This window comes from Papaver somniferum, unplaced genomic scaffold, assembly GCF_003573695.1.
Source record: "Papaver somniferum cultivar HN1 unplaced genomic scaffold, ASM357369v1 unplaced-scaffold_123, whole genome shotgun sequence".
Classification (NCBI taxonomy): domain Eukaryota; kingdom Viridiplantae; phylum Streptophyta; class Magnoliopsida; order Ranunculales; family Papaveraceae; genus Papaver; species Papaver somniferum.
The window spans coordinates 3,664,294-3,691,788 of record NW_020621381.1 but is presented as its reverse complement, the minus strand read 5'-3'; the positions used below and the strand labels follow the sequence as shown (position 1 = coordinate 3,691,788).

Genomic DNA, 27,495 nt, shown 5'->3' with positions numbered 1-27,495 from the left:
GGAAAAACGCTTGAACGAAAGAAATATTTGGTGAGAGATTCACAGACGTCCCAGCAGTAGCACAAGCAGGCCTATAACGAGCAGGAGCTTTAACAGTCCGCTTAGGCCTTAAACTGTAAAGAGGAAGAAGGATTCCCCTGATTGCCCTGCAACAAATTATTTTCTTCAGTCGGCCATTATGATTACATGAAAATAATAGAAAGTGTGCAACTTACCAAGATGGACGTCCCAACCTCATGGTTTACCGGAGATCTATTTTGAGAAGAAACACTGCTACCAGACATGGTGATAATGAGAGGTATGACCGTGATCAAAATTTCTTCTGAAAAATATACAGGAACAGAAGAAGATGTGTCGTATAAATAAAATAAAAAACCCTAAGTTTCAAAAGTCAAAACAGAAGACGGTGGATACTTATCTTCTATGAACGGTCAAATCAGTTGTGATTTCTACTGAGACTCTAGATCTCAAACTAAATTCCGTTGGTGATATGGAAGAAGAGCGACAATACTGGGGACTGGGGAATGATGGTACAACCAAGCGCAGTCAATATTTTAACAGAAATTGATGATTTGTGCGAATCATGATTCTTCGGTTTGTTCGTGCAGTCATACTCCCGAAGATCACGACTAATTTTCACACAAGCGAATATGGGTTCATCCAATTGAAGGCATGCAGAGAATGGAATGGAAAATACGATAAGGGATTGTTCAAAAAATATAAAAAATAATCTCTGAATATCTCTACAGCCAAACCGCTCAAATAATGGGGTAATATTTATTTCAACAGAAAATAAAAGATCTCAGAAATATTCGCAAGCAAGACTAATCGTCAGAATCGTTGGATTTATCGTCATCATCATCATCGTCCGTGGAATCCTCTTCAGATTCTTTCTCGGAATCACTGTCCGAACTAGGGAATTCTTCCTCCTCGAGATCGCCATATATTGCATACCAGTAGTCCTCTTCATCATGTTCAGCTTGGAGATCATCCTTAACCAGTCGCTTAATCTCCCTGTACGGTGGATATGGCTTACTTCTGCGTTCCATCGGCTCCCACACGGGTTCCTCTTCTTCAGCATTTGAATCTGAGGCTACACCATCAGGACGAGATCGGAGTTTTTCCTCAGCTTCTAATATTTTTCGCTGAATTCTACGCCTCTTCTCCTGATAATCAGCTATTATCTCCTCCCTGGATTTCCTCTTCGAGAGATCATTATGAGAAACTTTTAGATCGTTGAGAGGCATGCTATTTACTATCTCCTTAGCATGATCCGTCTTGGCACGTGCTTTGGCCGCAGAAATCTTGTAATCCTCTTCACAAGAGATAGAAGAAGAATCATAATCACTGATGCTGGAAGTCACCATTATCTGGAACCAGAAGCACACAATTACAGATATGCTAATATCGAATTCATAACAAAAAACGGTAATCCTTAATTGTTACCTATTTACGATTTCACGAACTTAGTGATAATAACGTAAAACTTTCGAAAAACCTGCTCACTCCTTCATACCTACGAAGACGAGCAAAATCTATCATTCAAGAGTCGACACTGACTTTTCACGAAACTACGAATAATTCACATAACCCTTCATGTGAACATTCACTGATTTTTAGTGTACATACACTATGAGTTCACGAACTCATGAAAATATTATTTGCTTTCAACGATTTCTCAAAAATCAAATTTTGAGTTTCTTAATAAAATTCCTTTTATTTTAAAAACTCACGTATATATAAAAAAAATCGCTTACGTGAGTTAATAATAAATAATAATAAAAAAAACTTATTTTCACTCAAACGAGCGTTTGTCTATGAAACAAGGGTATTTTCTATTTTTGTAAAAGTCCACATATTCCCAAATAAAATTTTGAAAGTTCACATGCAAAATTTTATCATGAAGTGCAGGTTTATTTTGAAAGTATCTTAGGATTAATGTTTATTACTATAACTACGAACTTACGAACGAAACCAAAGTACTTGTACGAAAGTTCATGCTTCGAAAAAATAACTCTTGATTTTCATAAATAAAATTTACTCTACTGCAATTAGACCATGTCTATTCAAAAATATATGTATCTCTTTCATATTAGGAATTATTGCTTGTTTTTAAACTAACGAACGAACAAGCATACGCTTTCTGAAATAATATTTTCATGAAACCCTATGTATACATACATGCATGAAATTTTGTTTATGAACAACTCATGAAAACACAAAACATACAAAAAAAAAAGGGTTTGGACTTACCTGGTCGGCGCTGGCCGGAACTTGTAATCGGTGATGGTCGGCGGTGACTGAAGTCCGGCGAAAATTTTATTCTCCTGCTGTTACTCGCGTGAAGATGGTGAAGAGAGGGAGGTGCTTGGTCGGTCAATCAAAAACAATTTATTTTAGGGTTTCTTCCCTTTTATATCAAATTTATTTCCAAAACCTAATAAAACATGGGTTTCCTTTTTTGGGCTCGGGCCCGTAATACTAAACCGACCAAAATTGGACTTTTGACCGACCAAATCAGCGGTGCCTCATCTCTCCGCACTCACGAAATCACACTCTATCATATTATCAGGGTCCTTATCTGTCCATTTGCTCGTACATGACACCATTGGAGCAAATCAAGGATTCTGAGAATACCTTTGTACGACCGAGGTCAACCACTGATCTCGTCGACTGAAAATCACCATCTAATGCTTACTGCGGAACATGACTGTCCCTCACTAAGCAGGGGACTTAATGTTGATGGTGGATTTTCGACAAAAGTCAAAATCATAAAATCATGATACTGCATGTTCCTAACATGGCTTCAGGAACGCATGTGACGATTCGTGTTTTACGAGCCATGATGAATATGTTTCTCGAAAAGGCTCCACTATCTGAGCGTTTGATGCCTCTCATTTCATCATGCCCTCTATGTAGAATAACATAATTGGGTGGTTATCCGTATGATTGAGAACTTAACGCCTTCAGGACGTCGGTGATACTCACTATTCCCTGACTACATAGAGAGACCCCCCTCTACATAGAAGAACGATTGGGCGGTTCTCTGTAAGATTGAGAGCATTAACTCCTTCAGGACGTTGGTGACACTCATTGTTCCCTGACTATGTAGAGAGACCGTGTGTAGATTCAGGCGGTTCTCCATACATGATTGTCTATAGGGAAAAACTCCTTCAGGACATCGGCAATACTCGCTGTTTCCTGACTATGCACCTTTCAGAACGGGTATGACGCTTTAACTGGCTAATACTCCTTCTGCAATAGATTAATTATACCGTGACATTCACCACTGACATTCTACCGTGATATTCACCATTAGGTTTTATCACCTAATGCTCAATCGAGCACTATTTTAATAAATGATGAAACCGACATTTAATCATCATTCTTTCACCAACTGGTAAACTCAGAACCCTGGTGCACATTCACTCTAGCAATTGGGCATCACATGTCGTCCATTATCCCATGTGGTCGGTCCCTCCCTCACTCATGACCTATTTTCAGCAATTCATCAATTGACGAACAATTGATCAAAAATTAGGGTTTTGAACAAACGCTCAACAAATCATCATTCTGAGCAAGTTCAAACTCTAGTAAATTTATGTTGATCCAGCAACCAACATCTGAATTAATTATATAATATTTAGTAGTCTACCAATATTTTATTGGGTCACGTCACCAATAAATAATTCGTCGAATTGAGCAATACTTGTTCAGTTGCTCGAATATTGATCCAATTCTCAATATTCAGTAATTTATCGGTAATTCACCGAATTGAGCAATACTTGCTCATTTGCTCGAATATTGATCCAATTATCAATATTCAATAATTTATCAGTAATTCGCAGAATTGAGCAATACTTGCTCAGTTGCTCGAATATTGATCCAACTATCAATATTCAGTTATTTGTCGAATTTAGCAATACTTACTCAGTTGCTTGAATATTGATCAAACTATCAATGTTCAGTAATTCATCGAATCAATGCCCAGTCGTTGAATTTACAATCTTTGCTAATACGCGCAATGTCAACACCATTCAAAGAACTATAGTCTCAGCAGACATGTTCGATCCATGAATCACTGAGCATTCAAAAATCATGCTCAACTCAACAAAACCTAGACCCATTGTCTAATCAGTCAACAACTGACTAATAAAATACACGTCTTTCATGCAGACTCCACGATTCGTGAGACATAAATCACGTCACATGGGGGATATCGATTAGGGTTTGGTCTGGTGGCCTACGGCACGTGCATTCATCCACGATGAGAAATGTGAGTAAGTTGTGCAAACGGTTGAAGGAGTTAGCAAAGTAGTGGGTGGACGGTTAACCAAGTCTCCGCACGACCTGGAATTGGTTTCACCACGATTCCCCACTTTGCCATTCTTTCACTCAAGAAACCTTCACACTTACAGGGATCAATGTGTTTGTTATTCTGGATATATAAATAAGTCTTAAATCGAGGAAAAAAGACAGCCATTCGTGTTTTACAACATTCGGTTTTTTCACGAAAACATTCGTCTACACAACAACTTGATTGAAACCTGTTCACATAACTCAACATTCAGCAGTCCATCAATTTTGCAGAAACCTCAACACGTTTCAATCCTTGATCATCATTGATCCCATTCTCAGGTTCCCTCCTACAGAACAACCCATCTCCATCTTTGTGACCGAATTGACTCTGGAACGGCCATTGACTTGGTTTAGGCTGGAGTCTTACAGATTTATCTCTCGAATCTAAGCATTCCCTTTGCAGTGCATCTGTGTGAGGTTCAACAGTTTGCTCGGTTGAGGAGTCTCGTCCGCATGCTCGACTTTTCACTTCCCTAAAAACCATCAAATCGTTTTTCCCCATCTACAGATATGTTTCCATAATGATGAATGGATTGATTATTGTGATTCAATTTTTTTGGTTAAGAAAAACTATGTCAATTGGATTGTTGACTTACTGTTTTGGTATCTTGTTTATTGTTTGGTATCAATTATTTTTTCTTAACGATATAAGGGATCATTTGTTTTAGTCTCTTTGATCCCTGATAAGAGTAACTAAGTTAGATTTGTTCTTAGTTCAGGCTTGTCAAACATAGGATTTCGATTATTCAAGTCTAGTCGATTCCTTGATAAGAAAGACTAATTAACTAACCAAGTTTTTTTCTTATCTGAATGAAGGTCTAAGTTATTCTATGAATAACTAGAACCTGATAAGATAAATTAAGTTAATTCTGATCTCTTTTTGCGTCTTATCAAATAAAGCATAATCGGTTCGGTTTATTTCCTTGATAATATATTAAAACAAAGATTACCTTGGTAGTTTCGGTTTTAGTATTGGTTATCTAAAATGGTATGTGAAATCTTCGTGCTTAACTCTTATAGGTTGCACAAGTCTTATCGATTTGTAAGTTCCTTCCGGATTACTATTATGTCTATTCGTTTCTTCATCATTTTTGTGATAAAAAGAGGAAGAAATATTTGGAGTAAACAAGTGATTTATGATCACTAGGAAAGCTATATAGTATTTCATACTACAAAAGGAAAAAACGAAGATGTTCGAATTGAATATATACCTAGATTTCCTTTAGGGGGAGTAAAGCTTTTGTTATTCAAATTTCAACAACGAAATTTATTTTTTGAACATGTGTAGGATATTATGTTGTTGAAACTTGGAATCAAGCGTATGAAGAATGAGTTATTTGTAATTCGTTTATCTCCATATGTAATAATATTTTTTTCACTAAAATTGACAAAGGGGGAGATTGTTAGAGTTACAACCTTTTTGTAACGTCAGTTTTATGTTACGAAATTCGTAACTGCTCTTAGGTCGTTACGAATTTTCGTTACCATTTCAGTAAAATGGAGTAGCGTTCACTAGACCTAAAAGAAAACATAGAGGCAGAAACTAGGTTGAATGACTACCGTCTGAACCTCGAAAACCGCTAAAATGAATTTGGTTACCTGCCCTAGCTCGGTTATCTTATTGGTCGTCTACTCTAGCTTTTTGTTAGGGTTGAGAGGATGGTGGTCAACATAGACAAGGTTTTTACCCCTGTCATTACGAGCAGTGGGAGGAATAGATGATGCAGAACCATAAGTTGGAAGTGTACCTAGAAAATTATCATCAGGTCCCCTAGATGACATGGGAACAAGTGCGGTGTCGTTTACAAGTTCCAAACTTGAGAAACTGACTTATGATATGTCATTGGCACTTTAGGAGCTAGGGCTGCACAGGAACCGTCCTGTCCCGTGGAACCGTACCGGAACCGAAGGAACCATACCGGTACCATCCCGAAACCGTAGTCAGATGAAACAGGTACAAGTACCAAAAACCGGTACCGGGCCGGGAGTAGGTACAAGTAGCGGTCCTAGGCTATTCTCGTCCCGTCCCATGGTACCGAAGATATTTATCCGTTGATATTAGGGATTAAATCCAGGCCATTGTTAGTAGGGGTTATACCCTTGTATATCGTATTCTCCTCCATTTCTCGGTGTCTTCTCAGTTCCTTCTTTTTCTTCCCTCTCTCCGTCTCAGGCTTTCCTCTCAGAGAAGAGAAGATATCATTGTTCGTCCACCATCTTCTAATCATCATCACCAAATTCACCATCAACTTCTCAGCCATCATCTTACAATCTGACGAGGTGTCAACTCGCAAATAATATATTCCTTACTTTTCTTTGAACTAACTAGTAGTATACGGATAAGCATGTTCGTCCCAAGGGAGAGTTGAGCTAAAGTTGTCAATACAATTTCTGAATAAGAATGATGCAAATATGAGGATGAGAATGACCAAGGACTATTTCTCGGTCATGGAACATGAATCTGATCAATATAGCTATGTTTCTGCAAAGTACCTTGTTACTAAATACCCTAAGAATAATTAGTACGCTCAACTATTCCGTTATTATCTCCCAAGTTCACCGGATACGGAAGTGCTCGACTACCGGACTCTACTCATCAAGTTTCCTAGAAGTACGCTCTCTAGGTGTGAATTAAACAAGTGCATTAAGTTCTGTGAGATAAGGTTGTTGCTAGTGACAAATACAAAAGCTTGACCCATCTACTAGCGCCATTCAATACATATGGATACTTAACAAAATCTCATCGTCAATACCCACATATTATTACTTGTACTCGGAACATCTAGACAATTACGGGTCCAAAAAGTTCTCGAATTAGTATGAGAATTATGAACTCACCATCTAATTTGCAACTTAAACGATTCATAAACAATTCACATAAGCAATATTGTCACATTAGAGAATGGACAATAAAAAGATAAATTGCAAGAAAACAGCTCTTTTAAATATCAATACGAGTTCATGCCCGGACGTCTAAGTCGTGTCTAATCAAGAATGCTTAGCTACTGGAGTTCATGGTCAAATAAAGCAAAACAACAAGCTACAAACGAAAACTAAAAAGCAATTCAAACCAATGACACAAAGTATCCAGCTTGTGAAGTGATGTAGTGGTGGTGATGGCCTGGGTACGAGAGCTGTGGATGTCACTTGCTGTTGATATGGCTGCCTTGTAGTCTGTTGTGGCGTGAAGGTACTGGAGATGGATCTTGGAGGTGCTGGTGCGGGTGAACTGGTGGTGAAAGGCAGTGGTATGGAGATGGAACTGGTGGTGATATGAGATGCAGGTGATGATGGAGATGCGAATGGAGGTGGTGATGATTGGAGAGGAGCAGAGAGCTCCTCTATGTTGGTAATGCAAAACAGGTGCGAGAGGGTATGAGATGATCTTCTTAACTTTAGGTTTTTTTCTTTTATACCTCAAATCTTCCTGCAACTTCGAATCTCAACCATTCATCTCTTTTCAACCACAGCAGAACCCATTATTTCCACAGATTTCTCGGCTAATCTTAGCTCCGAATCTTCCCTGACTTCTCGGCTGAAACTTATTACCCTTTCTTATCTCAAACTCTAAAATAAGTCCTAGCCGACCAACCATTGCCTTGTACACAACCCTAAGACTCATAACTGGCCAGGGAATGGTGCAGTCGAGTGCTGCTCCAACTGGTTACTTTCTTGCTGCCAAAAGAAACCCAGAACCTCCTGAACTTGACTCTGAACCAACCCAAACATTGTAGCTCCAGCTGCTTCTTATCACATGGCAAATGACCCAGTCCCATGGCAACAATAAACTTCGATTCCATGTCTTTAATCCTCACCCTTCATCAGGAAAATTCAATTCATCAGCAACACTTCTTCTGCTGTTTTCACGGCTCAAAGTTCTATCCATCCTATCCAAAATACGAACCATTTTAATGCCATACAAACTCTTGAATTCCAGCTCAAACCCAACTGACCATTCTCTGTCTTGAACAGGAAATACTTTCTTAGCCTAAACTAATGAGCCATCGTGACCCAAAGCTCAGTCTCTGTCTCGGCTTCTAAATCCAGTCTTAGCTTTTGCCAAACAATCCTGTGCGCAGACTAACTCAACTCTCTTCCCTGCTTCGTTATAACTCAATTCCTTTGCCATAGTCGACAATCCTTGTACACAGGCATGAGCCATCGAACCCTGGCAACCTTGGAGCTGTAGACTGGTCGTTGCTGAATTCGTTCAGGCATTTTTACGAGCATATTGTGCGCCTGAATCTGGTAAACCAAAGACATGGCTTTGCTGTTGATATCTAATCATTTCATCTCCTTCCCTGCAGCAATGTTACATTCAACACAAACCCACATTCATAAATCATTCACAAAAAGAAAAATAGCTCTGAATCCTCTTCGTTCATCATCAAATATCAATGGCAGCCAACTTCTTCCTCCACCCTGTGTATCAATTTCAATGGCTGTAAATATGTACCCAGATCATCTCAAACGCGTATTTGATGCTAACCCATCTCCCCTTATGATTGCAGTGCTCGGAAACTTCATTTAATCCTCTCCATTGATCATCAATAACTAACGGCAGTAGCAACGTTCTGCTCCTTGTTTTTCCGGCCAAACACTACCAAACTCGAGTACATGTTCCTTCTTCATTTCGGCTTCAATGGCTAACCTAAACCTTCGCAAACAACCACAAGAACCTTGGCTCGAACGATGGAATGACTTGGTGCAGCTGCTGCTCTTGTTTAGTTTTACCGAGGATACAACTGAAGTGAGTGGTAGTAGTGCTGGCTCGACCAATAACTCTTTGGATTTAGTAAAGGACAGGCAGGTGGCCCCTAACGATCTGCAGTCTGTCCTTGGTGTATCACTCAGCTGGTTTCCCCTTATCCTCGGCTGGGCTCCAAATAACACTTGCCTATGAAATTCAGTTTTGCTCCTTTTATACCTTTTCCTTCTTGTTTTATTCCAATGACTCCAAAATGCCTATAAAACTCAAAAGCAACGTAATATACAAAAATACAAGAAAAATAACTAAGAAAAGCATAAGAAATCGATATTCGAAAGATGTATTTTAGGCACTTATCAAATTTTCCCACACTTATTCTTTGCTAGTCCTCTAGCAAACTAAATGAACTAAAATACAACAACTCCGTGTCGTGGAGATTACGGTTACTTTTAGCATAAATAACAAGCCTTTGAACCCCCTAGGTGTCCCTAGTGGACGAGTTACAGTCTCGTGAAGGTTTACAAGAGGTGTACCTACAAAACCTTTTATTCCAAATTCCAGCTACCTGTGAAAAATCTATGAACGAATCCAAAATGGTTACAGGAGGAAGTACCCAGATGCGAATCAAATTCATATATATGTGACAAATCTCTACTCAAAAAGTTGATCAAACCACAATACTCGAAATCTAATTAACCAGAATCATACATGAATGGATTAAGAAGATGGATATAGAGATAGATGGTTACGATGTTGACTAAAGTGAACGGTGTTTCCCATATCTGTCTGAAGGTCACTGCCGAGATGAACCTAAAAATCCTATCGGATTGAGATACTGGTCTGAATTCTAATGTCAACTCAGCTGGCATATATACGGGAACCAATGACCGATAATCCTAATTCTAGATCAACTCGACTGGCAAATACAAGGGAACCAACGGTCAATTTATTAATTGAACAATAATAATAATAACTTTTTCCTTTCTTTTCTTTTTTTTTCTTTTATTTTCTTTTTTCTTTTTTTTTTCTTTTTTTTCCATCGAATTGACAACATGATTAGATCTTTTGGATCCAAGCGCATGCTTCTTTTCAGCATATTACATGGTAATTCCTATGGATCCTGCATTCCACGCTTGTTTAGACGACGGAGACGGTGAGAACACACACATATTGCTATCCAAGTGTCAATCTTTTTAAAAAAAAATATATATACACCGATTGGTCGAATTGGTCTGGTCTCTTTTTTTTTTAGTAACTCAATCACTCTATCTCATCCTAGCAGTACATTCGATGTTAGTAACCCACCAAATCACTTAGAGAAACAAAAAGTTTGCAAAAATAAAAACAGAAAGTAACATGGTGACGATTCCGAGATATGGTAACAACTATCATGTTATTTCTAATACCTGAGCTATGTCCTTTTAGTTAATGGGTTCCTCAACTCCTGCAACCAAGATGGTTCCATCCACTTATATTGTTTAGTGTCATCCTGCAGGTACAAGTTTCTAGATTTTGAAGTTTATCATGCAAATTTAATTTATTTTTTTTAACTAAAGGCCATCAAATTCTACAAATTATATACAAATTACATAAACTGATACTCCAACTCATAGTTATTTCTGAACAATAGAGGATGAACACTAAACAAGCTATTTAGTTGGCATCTAATCCCAACTCAGCCAATATATACCTCATCGTCAAGAAAAAATTCCATTTACTTAGAAAGGCTAGTGTTTATTCTAAATTGTTCAAAAATCTCTAAAAGTTGGAGTTTTGTATACGTCAATTTTTTTTTGTTCATATTATACCCTACCCCCACACTTAAATCAAACATTGTCCTCAATGTTTCAAACCATTTTAAAAAGAATAAGAGGAATACTTGAAAAAGACAAGGAAGTAAGAATTAGAAGTGTTCACCTGATTGACGCATACGAGAAACATTCAAAATAGACTCCCCATATATCAACAATCTGAAAATTTGAGGATCCACCCACAAAACAATCTGCATGTATAGTAAAAGCTTCAAAAGAATGTTAGCAAATGGTGGGAAAAGTAAAATTATCATCCCACGAGAGTCACCCCCACACTTAGTCTTTTATACACTCGGAAGTGTATACAAAACGTAAGTGGAAGGCACTTCTATTCGTTCCTCTCGGCAAACCTGCATGGTGTTAGACTCAACCATATATGGTGGACACTTAGAAGCAAGAAATTCTTAAATAACTTTAGAAGCACATAATTTCAGCCCAAATGAGGTATTTTCCTAAAAAATGGATTAACAACTCTTTGAGAAACTAATACTAGTTTGGGAGGATCATCATTAGATAAAGATTCATGTATAGGGTTAGACAAAACTTGCAAAACTTCATGTATTACAGAATTCTCGGTACTGCTGGACACTTCCATTCTCGCATCACAAGTATCATCATTCTCGCTCGAACTCTTGGTAAGACATTCATTGGTTTCTTCTATAACCAAATCCTCCTCATCGGAAAAGAAATCAGAATCTTCCATAAGCAAATTATCGTAATCCTTATGTTATTCACCACAAGTTGACTTCTCATTCAAAGTATCGTCTATCTCTGAATTTGGGGTACGGTGCACAAAGAAGTCATAATCATCATCGCTCTCATATACAACATAAGTCTTACCATCAATAATTGTGGTGTTTCTAGACTCAGCTTCTTCATTTTGAATAGGAGAATGATCATTATAATCATGAGTTGAGCTAGTAGCACCATCATTATTAACATTTTCCAAAGGCTCATCGTCCTCGGAATCTTCTTCTCCGGGCTCTTCTCCATTATCCACACGGCGGTTAACCTCCATATGTATGGCCCTAGAAATTGCTTGAAGAGTCTCTTCCATTGCTCCCTTTTCGTCCAACTGCTCATATTGTTTAAAGAGTTTCTTTATGTTAACACATTTTCCGCTACTACTCACAATAGGTTCTTTAGACCATGTCTCTTCCCGTTGAATGGGTGAAAGATCATAAGTACGATCCGGAACATGTCTAAATACACTATCAGATGTTTCACGAAACTCTGCACGTTGGGAGTTGAGTTAATCTGGTTCCATGTACGTCGCAAATCTTTGAATTCTTCAAACATCTGCATGAAACTAGATTGGAACGTATGAGAAGTACAACTATCCCCCATTCTTGTGATTTTTCACTTACATAACCACTAAAAGGTTGTTGCGATGTATGAGAATAATCACAAGGTCTTGTAGAATAGTCACCATAGCCAAAACATTGATTTTGATTATATCCCACATATGGTTGAAAGCTATTGTAAGAGTGTGATTGAAAATCATAATTATTACCATAATATGCATGGTCTTGTGAACTATATATGTTGTTTCCAAAAGGATACATCTAGAAATATTATGCACACAACTCGTTTAGAAACTTACCTCTTGTTCCCAGTTGTACACACGCAAGAAGAATTGTTGTACCTGAAAAATAAGATTCTAAAAAGATAAATTAGTAAAAGCTAAAAAAAAAAAGTATATACAAAAACAGAAAACTAAATAACAACTCAAACTACCGACTGCTCCCTGACAGCGGCGCCAATTTTTACGAGATGTCAACTCGCAAATAATATATTCCTTACTTTTCTTTAAACTAACTAGTAGTATACGGATAAGCAGGTTCGTCCCAATGGAGAGTTGAGCTAAAATTTTCAATACAATTTCTGAATAAGAATAATGCAAATATGAGGATGAGAATGATCAAGGACTATTTCTCATTCATGGAACATGAATCTTATCAATATAGCTATGTTTCTGCAAAATACCTTGTTACTAACAACCCTAGAATAATTAGTACGCTCAACTATTCCGTTATTATCTTCTAAGTTCACCGGATACGAAAGTGCTCGACTACCGGACTCTACTCATCAAGTTTCCTAGAAGTACGCTCTCTAGGTGTGAGTTACATGGGTGTATTGGATCAGGATTTGTATGGATAAAAACAGATAGTCGTTTGCCTAAATCTAGTGGATTTATAATGTTTCTTAAATGAATCTTATAGATATATAATTGTGTATTATAATTGATAAGTTAGGATTAGTTCAGATTTACAAATTGCATCATATACTCCTTTCAAAAAAAAAAAAAACCATACGTAAGTTGAGGTGGTGGGTGATGTGTGGAGGTTGGCAGTGATGGTGGTTGGTGGTGACTATGGTGATTATTTTCAGTGGTGCTAGTTGGTGGTCGATGGCGGTGTTTAGTGATGGTTGTTACTGGTGGTGGTGGTGGTCAGTGGTGGTTGTTATTGGTGGTGATGTGGTGGTTGGTGGTGGGCGGTGTAAAAACATAGCATGATGTGATAAAAAAATAACAAATAAAAAAATTGTTCGTAAGAATCCATGAAACTCTTGCGGTGTGGGTTGAGATTGATATAAGATAATAACATACATATTTTGCCTACAAATATCCATAAGAATTCATATGTATCTTGTCCCTCAACTATCCTAAGAAATCTTAAATGAATTGAATACCTAGGATATTTGTGGAATCTAAAACTATCCTAATTGAATACCATGGATATTTAATGATTCATTATAAATCCTAATCTAATACCTAGGAGTTTTTAGGATTGTTAAATATCCATTTAAATCCTAATCCAATACACCCCTGTTAAACAAGTGCATTAAGTTCCGTGAGATAAGGTTGCTCCTAGTGACAAATACAAAAGATTGACCCATCTACTAGCGCCATTCAATACATATGGATACTTAAAAAAATCCCATCGTCAATACCCACATATTACTACTTGTACTCGGAACATCTAGACAATTACGGGTCGAAGAGTTCTCGAAATAGTATGAGAATTATGAACTCACCATCTAATTTGAAAATTAAATGATTCATAAACAATTCACATAAGCAATATTGACACAATATAGAATGAACAATAAAAAGATAGACTGCAAGAAAACAGGCTATTTTAAATATCAATACGAGTTCATGCCCGGACGTCGAAGTCGTCCCTAATCAAGAATGCGTACATACTGGAGTTCATGGTCAAATAAATAAAAAAAGCAAACTAAAAACAAAACTAAAAAGCAATTCAAACCAATGATACAAAGTGTCCAGCTTGTGAAGTGGTGTAGTGGTGGTGACGGCCTGGGTGAGAGAACTGTGGATGCCCCTTGTTGTTGATATGGCTGCCTTGTATTCTGTTGTGGTGTGAAGGTATTGGTGATGGATCGTGCAGGTGAACTGGTGGTGAAAGGCAGTGGTATGGAGATGCAACTGGTGGTGATATGAGATGCAGGTGATGATGGATATGCGAAAGGAGGCGGTGATGATTGGAGAGGAGCTGAGAGATCTTCTATGTTGGTAATGCAAAACAGGTGCGAGAGGGTAAGAGATGATCTTCTTAACTTTAGTTTTTTTTCTTTTATATCTCAAATCTTCCTGCAACTTCGAATCTCAACCATTCATCTCTTTTCAACCGCAGCAGAACCCATTATTTCCATAGATTTCTCGGCTAATCTTAGCTCCGAATCTTCCCTGACTTCTCGGGTGAAACTTATTACCCTTTCTTATCTAAAACTCTAAAATAAGTCCTAGCCGACCAACCATTGCCTTGTACACAACCCTAAGACTCATAATTGGCTAGGGAATGGTGCAGTCGAGTGCAACTGGTTACTTTCTTGCTGCGAAAACAAACCCAGAACCTCCTCATACTTGTACCCAATGTGTTGTATACTTCTGAGTTTCTAAATATAGTCCTTGAGACCTGAACTTAACCCTGAACCAACCCAAACATTGTAGCTCCAACTACTTCTTATCACCTGGAAAATGAGCCAGTCCCATGGCAACAATAAACTTCGATTCCATGTCTTTAATCCTCACCCTTCATCAGGAAAATTCAATCCAGCGGCACCACTTTTTCTGTTGTTTTCATGGCTCAAAGTTCTATCCATTCTATCCAAAATACGAACCATTTTACTGCCATACAAACTCTTGAATTCCATCTCAAACCCAACTGACCATGCTCTGTCTTGAACAGGAAATACTTTCTTAGACTAAACTAATTAACCACTGGGCTCACGCCATTCTTCCGGTTCTCTTGATCAACAAAGTTCGTAAACTTTGGTTCAAGGAATAGTACTTATACATAAATGTGTTTTCACAACAATTCTTATGTCCACCATTGGTTATGTAATCTAAACTATCATCTCAATCATTGAAACATTCTTAGAGGACGTTATATAGTTGTTACACCATTTCTCGTCAAAGCAATTTTCAAGATGAATGAAACATATCATGACTTTCGTCACATGGTAAAGATAAACTTGGTTAAAGCGAAAATCTTACCAACTCATATTTCGAGATATAGATAGGCGAGGTATACTCGGCTCGAAATACCAAATGTGTATAATCAAAGTCTATATATATAGCATACGACTTCTTGTCTCAAAGAGTATGATAGACTTTTGAGTGATAGATAAGTTCAAGTCTTCACATACCTTTCTGTCGAGAAGTTCAACCGGTTCTTTGAGTAGTTCTTCTACTTGTATTATGAATTGCCATGAAGTCCTTGAGCTCAACTACACTTTCTATCCTAGTCCGAGACTTAGATATAATAGACTAGAAATCAAGATTTATAGTTTCGATCACTAACATTGACAAACATGCTTGAGATATCAACGCATGCGAGTTCGACCGAGCAATGCTCTAACAATTGTTATTATAATTTAAGATTGCACAAGCGTTAATTCCTATTTACTTGATTAGCAATCCTATTGTGTTTGGTTAAGTCCGAACCTTTTATCAAGTAAACATACTTCGTTGTTGTATTGTCTTGATCTCATATCCATAGACGATCACACGAAGTGTGAACCAATTTGTTGTATTGTCTCGACTCAGTCCATAGACAATCAATTTCGGAGAAAGGACATATAGGTGGAAAAGTTTTAGATTGGGGTATACTTGGGTACCCTCGACTTTTCAATTGGTATCATAGTAGGCAAACACCAAAAGATCTAACAATATGTGTTTGGTGCGATCCAACCTATAAGAATTGAATCTAATGAATGATTCAGTTAACTTAAAGCAAGACATCAAAAGTTTTGAATTAACAATTGATGATGGCATGTACGATTCAATATCTAAAGAAATCATCTCTAGAGATTCTATGAGACAAGTTAATCTTGTTAATGATGTAGAAACCGATGACAACTGGAAAATTTGTCTAGAAGAAAGGATGGATGAAATTTCCGATGATGATGACTCAGATTTTGAACGAGAAGTAGAAGAGGATATCTCAGAATACTCTAAACTACTGAATCCTTTGAAAAATAAAAAATTGAGTTCTTCAGATTTTGTTGGTCTTATGACTCCTCTTTGTCGTGAAAACAAGAAATTGAAGAAGGTTTTTCAAGGATATTATATTGGTTGTCAAATCAGTGATTCTCTTCTTAAAGATCGTACTGACGAGCTAAATTCTAAGAAATTAGAATGTGAAATTCTTCGAAAAGATCTCTTTTTGTCGAAAAAGAAACTTGTTAATTCTGAAGCAAGGGTTAATTCAAAACCAAAGAGTTTTGAAGAGAAAGAAGGTTTATATCTCTCACGAGAAAAACATCTTAAGGCTGATCTAGCTGGTGCTCTTGATAAAATCAAGACATTGGAAGAAGAAATTTTGGACCTTAAAAAGTTCAATGTTAGCTCAAACAATTTAACCTCACTGTTAGAAGCAAGTAGAAATCATCGTGGTATACGAGGACTGGGCTATAAGGGAATAGATGCTTCAAATATTAACAAAGAGGTAAAATTTGTTAAAGCTACTAATTCTTCTCAACCAGAGGCTTACACTGATGACAAAGATGCTCATATTTCTTGTAAAGAAGAAAAGTCTGTCAAGCCTAAGAATAGTGTTCAACCAGCAGTAATCAAAGAAGGTATTTCTGCTAATGTCAAGAAAGCAACAACGTTGAACAAAGACAAAAATAAGAAGAAAACTCGTCGAGCTCCAATGCAACAGGATCCACAAAAAGGTAACATCAAAACTCATACTTCGTATATTTATACTAAGCATTGTCATTATTGTGGTAATAAAGGACACTTGCAATGGGGATGCAAAGTTCGTAAGATAGACGATGCACTTTCTTTTGTATCAAACGAATTGGCTAAGTTTTCTCCTCATAAGAACTCAGATCGGTATTTTCCTAAATTTAGGCAAAAGAATTATTACAATGATAGTTCAAATTTTGCATATCACTTGACAAGGTCATCTTATAAAAGGCTCGAATTTAGAAAGAGATATAACGTTGTAAATGCAAATACAAGATATGATGTTCCAAATTGGAGAAATGGTGTTTCACAAAATATTCAAAAGGACAATGGTATGAGGGAGAAGCCTTCTCTTGCGAAACCCAATTCTAAATGGGTCCCGAAGTCCTCTATAGCCAAGAAGGGACCAAAAGTTAGTCACAAGAGTGACTCTCACCTGTTAATTGTTGGTGACAATAATTATAAGAGTCTTCTTGAAAGACTAAAGAAAGACATCATGTCTAAAATCTCTTGTACTAGTGAACGTTGTGATAATGACACTCTTCATCACAAGTCAAAGAAGAAAAACAAGAGATGGAACAAGAGAAAACAAACCAAGCAAGAGGTCAAGATTGATGATTCTGTCTTAGTCACTCGTGACGAATAAGACAAGGCTCAAATCATCAAAACCTAGTCGTGTTAGAATGTGCATGCTCACCTTAGTGCTCAATCTTTTGAAAGGTGAGAAAGCACATCAAAAACTGAGCACATGATCTCTCAGTTATTATATGACTAACTAACATCTTTAGGGAGATTTATTTGCTTCTATATTCATACCTTCTCTATCTATATTTGAGCTTCTGATAGAAACGGTAATTTTGAGTTTAGTATATTGTGATCCTTCATTAGAAGCACATGGGTACAGATCCTAGTGAGAGGTGCAACACATGGGTAGCGATCCTAGTGAGAGGTGCAATACGAAGGAGTGTAAAACTATTTTGCCTATAACTTCTTCGTCCGAACTCGGAATGACCTCATTCTTTTTGCGTTGATTTCATAATTCAATTTACTACAAGATTGAGTGAATTGCAATACTTTATTTTATCCTGAATATTTATGGTGTATTGCAAATTGATTTATGAGATATATGATTTCGGTTTTCATGACCTTAATATTCGATCTCATATGTTGTGAACTCTTATGGTTTGGGTGAATTTTTGATTTAGCAGGACTAAGTTCGAGGCCATGATGGTAGGCTTTATCAAAGGATCATGAGGGGTTCTGATAGAAATAATATGTGAAAAAGTCACAACATGTTGAATCGGTTTTGGTTTAGCATAAAAGCATATGTGTTTCGGGGTTTTCAACTTTTGCTTGCAATAGTTAAAAACCGGTTTTCAACCTTTCTCTGGTAAAGGCTGGTTGTTGTTATTCTTTTGTTTTGCATAAGGATGACAACATAATGATATTTCGATATCAATTCTCCCTAGAAGAAGATGCAAATATATTGGAGAAGTGGATGGCGAAATTTGAGGTAACAATGTTGTTAGTTAATTGTTTTCCTATTTAAGAAAAGCCTGATTTATTTCATATATTTATTGCTTTTGCTTAACAAAATTTCAGTACAATTGATGTTTTATTCCATTATTTATGTATGTATGTGTGTATGATTAAATTGGTTCCGATTAAGAAAAACTATTGTTATCTTGCTTTATTGTGTGGTATCAATTGTTTAGGCTTACAAAATTTCGATGCAATTGTGGTGCTTTAATGTCTATGTTGTTTCAATTGCTTCCGGTAGAGGTGAATAATTATGCAAGTTGATTTATTTGGTTTGTATGAATTATTTATGTCTTAACGAAAGAAAATGTTTACGGGATGAATTGTTTAGTCGAATTCGATTCCGGATAAGAGAAACTAAGTTAATTTTGATCTTAGTTAGACTTATCAAAGTGGAGGTTTCGGTTATTCAAGTCTAATCGAATGCCTTAACAAGAAATGCTAGTTAACTAACCTAGTACTTGTCTTGTTTAAAAGTCAAAGGTCTAATTTATATGGATAATTAGAATCTGATGAGAAAAATAGAGTTATCTTTATTTTGGTCTTGTCGAACAAGCGATTGTATTTGTACAATCGGTTTATCAAAGGAACTAAGGTGCTTAGTTGATTTTTGGTTTGCTAAACTATTAGGGAAAATTTCTTCGGGAAATTGTTTCCTTGGTAACATATCAAAATAAATTACTTTGTAGTTTCAGTTTTGATATTGGTTATAAAAAATGGTGTGTGGAACCCTCTTGCTTAACTCTATGGGTTGCAAGTCTATTTTGAGATTTGTAAGATCCTTTCGGTTTGTCCTTTATTTTTTCGTTTCTTTGTCATTTTTTTGACAAAAAGGGGGAGAAATATATGGAGCAAACAAGTGACACTGGTATTGATTTATATTGATTGGTATCACTAAGGGAAAGGAAATTGATGCTTAAGCGTTTAGTTAACGAAAGAGTGAAAGCATAGACTAAGGGGGAGTAACATATCATATACTTGTAGTTATATGGACTACAAAGGAAATAACAAAGACGTGCAGATTGATAAAATCTACCTATCTTACCTTTAGGGGGAGTATTAGCTTTGTTATTATAATGTCAACAGCGGCATTTAAGGATTGAATGTATACAGGTTATTGAGCTGTTGAATTCGGGAATCAAGCGTATGTGTAATGAATTCTTGTAATTTGTTTATCCATATGATGTAAGAGTTTTGTCAATAAAATTGACAAAGGGGGAGATTGTTAGAGCATAGATCGGTTGAACCCACCAAGCGTTGGTATGTCAAGTTTGGTTGTCATATTTTAGCGAGCCAAAACTCATTTAAGAGTCGCTTGATTATGTACTAGAGTCAACTTCGTATAGGTTAGCTTGAAAGTATTAAGATATGAGACATTACAAGTATTGTAAAGACTTGAAGAAGTGAAGAATTAAGGAGCTACAATGACAACATCATCCTTCCACTTGAGGTTAGTGATATTTGAGTTGAATTGTTTCATTCCTTAACGTATCTTTCAAGTCGTGCATATTGAAAACAAAACTGCGAAGCATGAATGATTATACTCTAGTTAGACATAGTATTAAGGAATACAATACGAGGTTTATTGCTTAACCATTAAACTTTGTAGATAAGACATTGACATAATCATTTGAATGCTATTGTGATTATGTATGGGTATAAGGTGAAGATTTCATCCTAGGAAACAATGTTTTACATTTGTTTAAAGGAAGTAAATTCATGAACTTGTTTTGTGAATCGAAAGAGAATCGCCAGGCATTATTGGTATTGTTATTCATTGCATATCTTTTGAAGTACCAATATGTGTGAATAGTATAACCGCTCATGACTTGTTTATGTTCTTGGTAAAACTATTCACAAAGGCCTGACGTTTGTATTGGTATGACTTTTATTAGTGAAAACGATCTTAAGTAATCACCTGATATGGCATGATCGATTTTGTGTTATTGGTATGACCAACTCTGGGTAAAGGGGAACCGATCCTAGTAAGAGGTGCAACCTATCACAAAGGGGAATCGATCATTGTATGAGGCGCAGAAAGTTTTTAGCAGAAAAGGGGACCGATCCTGGACATGTGCAACATATTTTTAGGCAAAGGGAACCAATCCTATGGAAACGTGCAAAAAGTACAAGTTAGATACCATATATATGTGTGGAACCGATCCTAGTACCTAATCAACCGAATTTTGGAAAGCTAGTGTGACTATGCACAGTACTCACATGGAGGTAAAACCGAAACTTGTTTTGGTAAAACCGTTAAACCCATGATTTATGATTGAGTGTTATTGATCAATCACGTAGTTCTTGAAAGTCAGATGAACCAATTATAAACTTGTTTGGAAGAGTGGCAATTCGGTTTCAATATTTTAAGTATGAAAGAGGACTTACAAAGTAAGGATGTCGACATACTTTGAACATGTGCAATAACGCTTATCTTTATATTGTTCAAAGTTATTCCTTAATAGCTAAAGGAAGAAAATCCAAAATCGAATAAAATAAATTGAGAATCTTTTATTTGTGGTTTTTAATTTTATTTTAGGAAAATGAAAATTAGAAATGTGCATTTACTAGTTGGAGATTTTCCAAGATATTTTCAGTCATTATTTTGGACAAAGCATTTCCAGGAATTATGGAAACGAATCTGGAATATATTGCATATCTTGAGAATATTTATGGTTTTGGAAATTCCTTGGTGTCCAAACTTCCTTGGTCTATAAATATGAAAGTTTGCATTTCGAGCAAATTAATCCTTCGTACAGCAAGAACTATCTCAGTTGTGCTTCTACTGTTTGTAGATCTAAAGACGTCTTGTGATAATCCATTGTTAACAGACTCCGTTCTATGCGTGATTGATCACAAGAGATTCAAGTTGATTGTGTGCAAGTGTTTATTGAAGATCTAAGAAGATTTGAAGACAAAAAAGACTTTGAAGATTTCTGATTTGGGATTCATAATCTTTGTTGTGCACAATACTTGTTTCGGTGAAAAAGGATCCAACTATAATCGGTTTATCCTTGTGGTAGATTAGATTGATTAGTTGTGTAGATCGGCATCATTACAATTCTTTGTGATTAAAAGTATTTATTGAAAAATCTTAACAATTACTTTGGTAGTTGATAATAAGATAGATCTAAGAACCTGACGAAGGAGTTTATTGAGATAAACAAAAGAACCTTTGTCGAACTCATATCACTTGGTTGAAAAGAGTTGGTACCAAACAGATTTGTTATTCCTTTATTGTTTGGAATACGAACCAAAGGAATTTTTTCAAGTACGTGACTTATTACAGGTCGGAGGCGTGGGAATACAGACGGAATTAGGTGAACTATAGGTTTAGTTGCTTGGTCTCAACTATACGAAGTTGGTTTGATTTTGTATAGCGGCTTAATCTTGAGAGTATTCAATTTTGGACAAGGTCCCGTGGTTTTTATGCATTTACGGTTTCCTCGTTAACAAAATCTTGCAGTGTCATTTACTTTTATTTTCCGTAATTATAATTGTTGTTGAAAAAGCGGGGGTCTAACAACACCACCTAATATTTCGCTTAGCAATATGTATGGATAAACTCGAATATACTTTTAAGAGAATCAACAAGACTCAATCAATTAAAAGTATATCAACGACTTTATATCTCTCTTCTTGATTTGATTTACTCAAGTAAGAACTGCGAGTTCAAATCAAATACAAGGAATGAATTGGATGGTACCAAAGACCAATGTCCAAGGATTAATCAATGTTTATCAACAACCAAAGGTCGGATTTCCAATTGATTGATTCAAACGCACAACCTGTATTATTTCAATTATATAAACAAATATAATGCGGAAATAGAAATAACACAGACACTGGAAATTTTGTTAACGAAGAAACAGCAAATGCAGAAAAACCCCGGGACCTAGTCCAGATTGAACACACATTGTATATTAATCCTCTACAGACACTAGCCTACTCCAAGCTAACTTCGTACTGGGCTGTAGTTGAACCCCAATTGGTCTCCCACTGATCCAAGGTAAAGTTGTACTCCCTACGCCTCTGATCCCAGCAGGATACTGCGCACTTGATTCCCTTAGCTGATCTCACCCACAACTAAGAGTTGCTACGACCCAAAGTCGAAGACTTAACAATAAACAAATTTGTCTCATACAGAAAAGTCTATCAAAGGATCAATCTATCTCCCGCAGATAAACCCTAAAAGGTTTTGTTCCGTCTTTTGATAATAATCAAGATGAACAAGAACCAATTGATAATCTGGTCTTATATTCCCGAAGAACATCCTAGAGTTATCAATAACCTCACAACAATCTTATCGTATGGTAGCGAAACAAGATGTTGTGGAATCACAAACAATGAGACGAAGATGTTTGTGATTACTTTTCATATCTTGCCTATCGGAGATATCAATCTCAAGCCAATCAATATGATTGTACTCGTAAGATAGAAGATGCAAGATCATATCAAACAACCATGATAAAAGTAGTATCGGTCTGGCTTCACAATCTCAATGAAGTCTTTAAGTCGTTAACCTGGAAGAAGAAAACCAAAGTTTAAAGGAGAACCGACTCTAGTATGCAAACTAGTATCACACGTGAGGTGTGAGGATTAGTTTTTCACAGATACTAGAGTTCCCTTTATATAGTCTTTCAAATCAGGGTTTGCAATTAAGTTACCTTGGTAACAAAGCCATCCATATCCACCGTTAGATGAAAACCTGATTTAGATTCAAGCTAATATTACTCAACCGTTAGATCGAAAACTTAGCTTGTTACACACACTTGACAATGCATGCTTCTAGGTTTGTTAACCGTACCCAAACGTATGCACTTGTTGGTTCAACAATAGTTAACCAAAAGGTTAGGTATATGAGCATTCCATATCAACCACATTCTTCTTAACCATAACTAGTTCAAATGATTTCAAATGAACTAGTTAAAGAGTTGTTCAATTGCAAGGAAATCTCATGTACTACACAAGACACAATTGAAGCAAAGATGATTTGGTTCACTTGAGTCGATTCATGAACTTTTATAGACATGGTTTGCAAATTGCATTCCTTAGTCTTTTTAAGTTTAAGCTCAGAAATCATCTTCAAATATATAACCTTCTCAAGTTCGAAAACTAGGTTCGCGGGCTTAAGTTACCAGGCAGAGTTTACAAACTCCAGCAGAAATTCTCGGGTATGAGAACTTCGTGGGTTCGCGGACTTAGTTTCACGCAAATAGTTTGTCAACTCCAGCAAAAATTCTCGGGTTTGAGAACTTCGGCAGTTCGCGGACTTGGCTCACGCCATTCTTCCGGTTCTCTATATTAACAAAGTTCGCAAACTTTGGTTAGAGGAATAGGACTTATACATAAATGTGTTTCCACAAAAATTCTTATGTCCACCATTGGTTATGTAATCTAAACTCTCATTTCAATCATTGAAACATTCTTATAGGACGTTATATAGTTATTACACCATTTCTCGTCAAAGCAATTTTCAAGATGATTGAAACATATCATGACTTTCGTCACATGGTAAAGATAAACTTCGTTAAAGCGAAAATCTTACCAACTCATATTTCGAGATATAGATAGGCGAGGTATACTCGGATCGAAATACCTAATGTGTATAATCAAAGTCTATATATATAGCATACGACTTCTTGTCTCAAAGAGTATGATAGACTTTTGAGTGATAGATAAGTTCAAGTCTTCACATACCTTTTTGTCGAGAAGTTCTACCGGTTCCTTGAGTAGTTTTTCTACTTGTATGATGAATCTCCATGAAGTCCTTGAGCTCAACTACATTTTCTATCCTAGTCCGAGACTTAGCTATAATAGACTAGAAATCAAGACTTATAATTTTGATCACTAACATTGACAAACATGCTTGAGATAGCAACGCATGCGAGTTCGACCGAGAAATGCTCTAACAATCTCCCCCTTTGTAAATTTTAGTGAAAAAACTATCAATACATATGGACTATAAAAAAGATAAAGAAACTTTAGTAGCTCCTATTCCACATGTCTAATCTTCAACATTTCTCGAAAAATTCGTCACTTCCAAGTACTCCAATGATCCCAAAGGTTGTAAGTTTAGCATCACCGTTGTTGAAGATCCGTAGCTATAACAATGAGAAAACATAGTTCTCGATCATTGTTATACAGTGTCATAGTATTATTACACAACGCCAAAGTTCAATTGTATCATAACTTCAACAATAATGTGATATGTATCACTCCCCCATAGTCAATACTCCATCTCACATGGAAACCACTCCCCCTTACACAATGATCCGAAAACCATATGTATTTGTAGTGTGAACGACATATTAATTCTCCCCCTTTTTTTCAATAAAATTGGCAAAGGTACAAGAACGGGATCATAATGAAATTTTCTAAAGAGACATTTCATGACAAAAATAAAAAATACATACCAACTAATTTAGATGCAATCATAAAGCCGAAGCTAAATGCATTCATCAAGGATTTTAAAGATGCAAGATAACCCCTCTAAAATTCTACAGCCGCACACCCCTCAAGATATGACCATTAAGCATAAGTTCAAAAGAACTCTCCCCCATTTGATGTCATTCCCGAAGGAACAACAAGAGCGACCTTAATTTCGAAAGAAAAGAAGGATTTTTATTGGACACAAAAACCATGAGAATGATTTCCTGTATCCAAAAACTCAATCAAATTAATCACAAGTGAACCCATGATTAATTTAATCGGAATACACAATCAAACTAAACACAAAAAGTGATCAATTCAATTGATTATGCTCAACATAAGAGAACTTATGGAGGCACGAAAATACTCAACTAGATTAATTACAAGAGAACCCATAATTAATCTAATCGGAATACACAACCAAACTAATCACAAAAGTAATCAATTTAATTTTCATTTGTTTTGCTGGACATAAGAAAACTTACGGAGCAATAACTAAATAACCAAACAAGATGATTAATTTAGTTCAATATTCTTGACATAAAATATCTCACGGAACAACAACTAAGCTAGAAATAATCAACTTGGTTGTATAGTTCTCAACATAAGATACATTACGGAGTCTCGCAGTAATACATAAAATATGGATCAGGGATGATCAATACTACGGAATACACAAGGATTCATTCTATTTTTCCATCACTATTTGCATAACGATATTTAATAGACATAATCCTTGAAAACAAAAGAGTTTAACCTATCTTCCATCAAATATTTGACGATATAGGCTTAACTTTTGTATTTATCAAAAGTCCATTCATTTTTTTATCAATACGTGAATACCGATCACGAACGACTTTACTTTTGACAAAGTATGGGACAAACATAGTTCACGGTCGTAAACCCCAATATCCCATACAAAATTGCAATATAACAAATCATAAAGATTAATACTGCAAAAACATCATCCTCCGAACAGTTTTAGAATTTAAACAAATAAACCTAAAAAAGAACAAGAAGATGAAAAATAATAGCTATTTGTAGTCACAATCATTGTTATTCCAGCACTAGTTATTCTTCCAACTAAATCAAAAAGAATACATACTAGGAAACATAAATAAAACTCAGTTTAAAAACCAAAGAAACTAAGCCTTGTCAGCAACTAGAGATCGAACATGGACGAGTTCATCAGTTGCCTTCTTTAGTTCATTTTTCAGAAAAACAAGATTTCTTGTAGCAATCCCGAGATGTTCTCGTACTACTCCAAAGTCTTGAAGAAGATTTCCTACCAGTTGTGAATACATCTGAACTGGTAGGTTGTTTTCATGATCAACTGCATGAAAGCATGTGATGGAGACATCAATCAACTCACTTTTCTTGCCCTGCTCGACTTCAACAATCTTGTTGCTTCCATTTATTGTGCACATAAATTCCAATAGAATCTTCTGACCTTACGGAACCCAATATTTGTAAGGTATTCCAAAAACCTTAGGAACCATGGAGTTCGTGTGGGTCCGGTACGTGTGCTTGCGGTCAAAACTCATGTGAGACCCGGGAAAAAGAAGAAGCAAATAAGTACAAGAGAGTGTTGTCAAGCGGCAAACAATTAGTGGAGGGATGAAAAATCTAGAGACAACAAAACAAAAAAAAAAACTTTAAACAATAACATAATACACTCCTGCTAGCTTTCTCAAGATGAGCATCTTGAGAACAAGGAGAATCCTTCTTTGTTAAAAGAAGGATGCAACCTTATGCAGTCATGGTGTACTAAGATGAGCATCTTGCTCATCAATATTCACTTATTCTTTTCCCTTTTCAGGCGTATAAGGATAGAATTACTTGTCATAGCAGAAGAAGTTTTATCAAGAGAAGTGTTAGGAGTACCTGAATCAACTGCTTTCCATGTTTTCTTGATGCCCCGTTTGAGTCTGTTTACGCTGATTTTCAGACCTGAGAGTCGATTGTTGATATGTATGAAGTCTGGAACGGAAGTCTTGGATCTGCAGCCTTCTTCAGGGAGAGATGAGTAATTCAACTTTTCTCTCTTTCTCATATCCCTTTTTCTCTTTGCGGGGTTAGACACTTTTTCACTATTCTTCCTTCTTCCAATGTAGGCATTTTTTGAATTGAGCATACAATTAAGAAAGGATTTATCACAGTACATCCCGTGAGTGTTGAAAGTGCCTTTTCCAATAATGTGTGTCATCGGTTTAATAACTTCCTTAGACATCCATGTAAGAATGTTATGAAGCTTTTCATTCCTCAACCGAAAGCGACATCTTTGCTGAGAATGTCCTTTATTCCCGCAGTAATAGCAGTTAAAGAAATTGTTTTGACCGATCTCTTGTGAGCAATTTTAGAAGAATTTGAATCCTTGTTTTTAGAGCCATTGCAAACTGTCAAGGGTTTTTCACATGGAGAATTAT

At 36.3% G+C, this 27,495-nt stretch overlaps 1 protein-coding gene across 1 annotated transcript; it reads right to left on the bottom strand.

Moving 5' to 3' along the window:
• Window positions 1-824: 824 nt before the first annotated feature.
• On the bottom strand, window positions 825-27,275 carry LOC113331046 (coiled-coil domain-containing protein 1-like). Its single transcript, XM_026577831.1, has 5 exons — window positions 26,909-27,275; window positions 12,482-12,523; window positions 11,719-12,111; window positions 11,444-11,574; window positions 825-1,370 (listed from the first exon to the last, which is right to left on the bottom strand). Exons 1-5 carry the CDS (start codon window positions 27,273-27,275, stop codon window positions 825-827), a joined length of 1,479 nt encoding a protein of 492 aa, XP_026433616.1.
• Window positions 27,276-27,495: the final 220 nt, after the last annotated feature.

What these genes read in the sequence shown, in the direction of transcription:
- LOC113331046 (XM_026577831.1), bottom strand. Translation starts at nt 27,275, where the DNA reads ATGACACACATTATTGGAAAAGGCACTTTCAACACTCACGGGATGTAC. An exon ending in AACTTCTTCTGCTATGACAA is followed by an intron (nt 12,524 to 26,908) that starts GTAATTCTATCC and finishes CTTATTTTTCAG; the next exon opens with GTACAACAATTCTTCTTGCG. An exon ending in AAACACCACAATTATTGATG is followed by an intron (nt 11,575 to 11,718) that starts GTAAGACTTATG and finishes TGCTTATGGAAG; the next exon opens with ATTCTGATTTCTTTTCCGAT.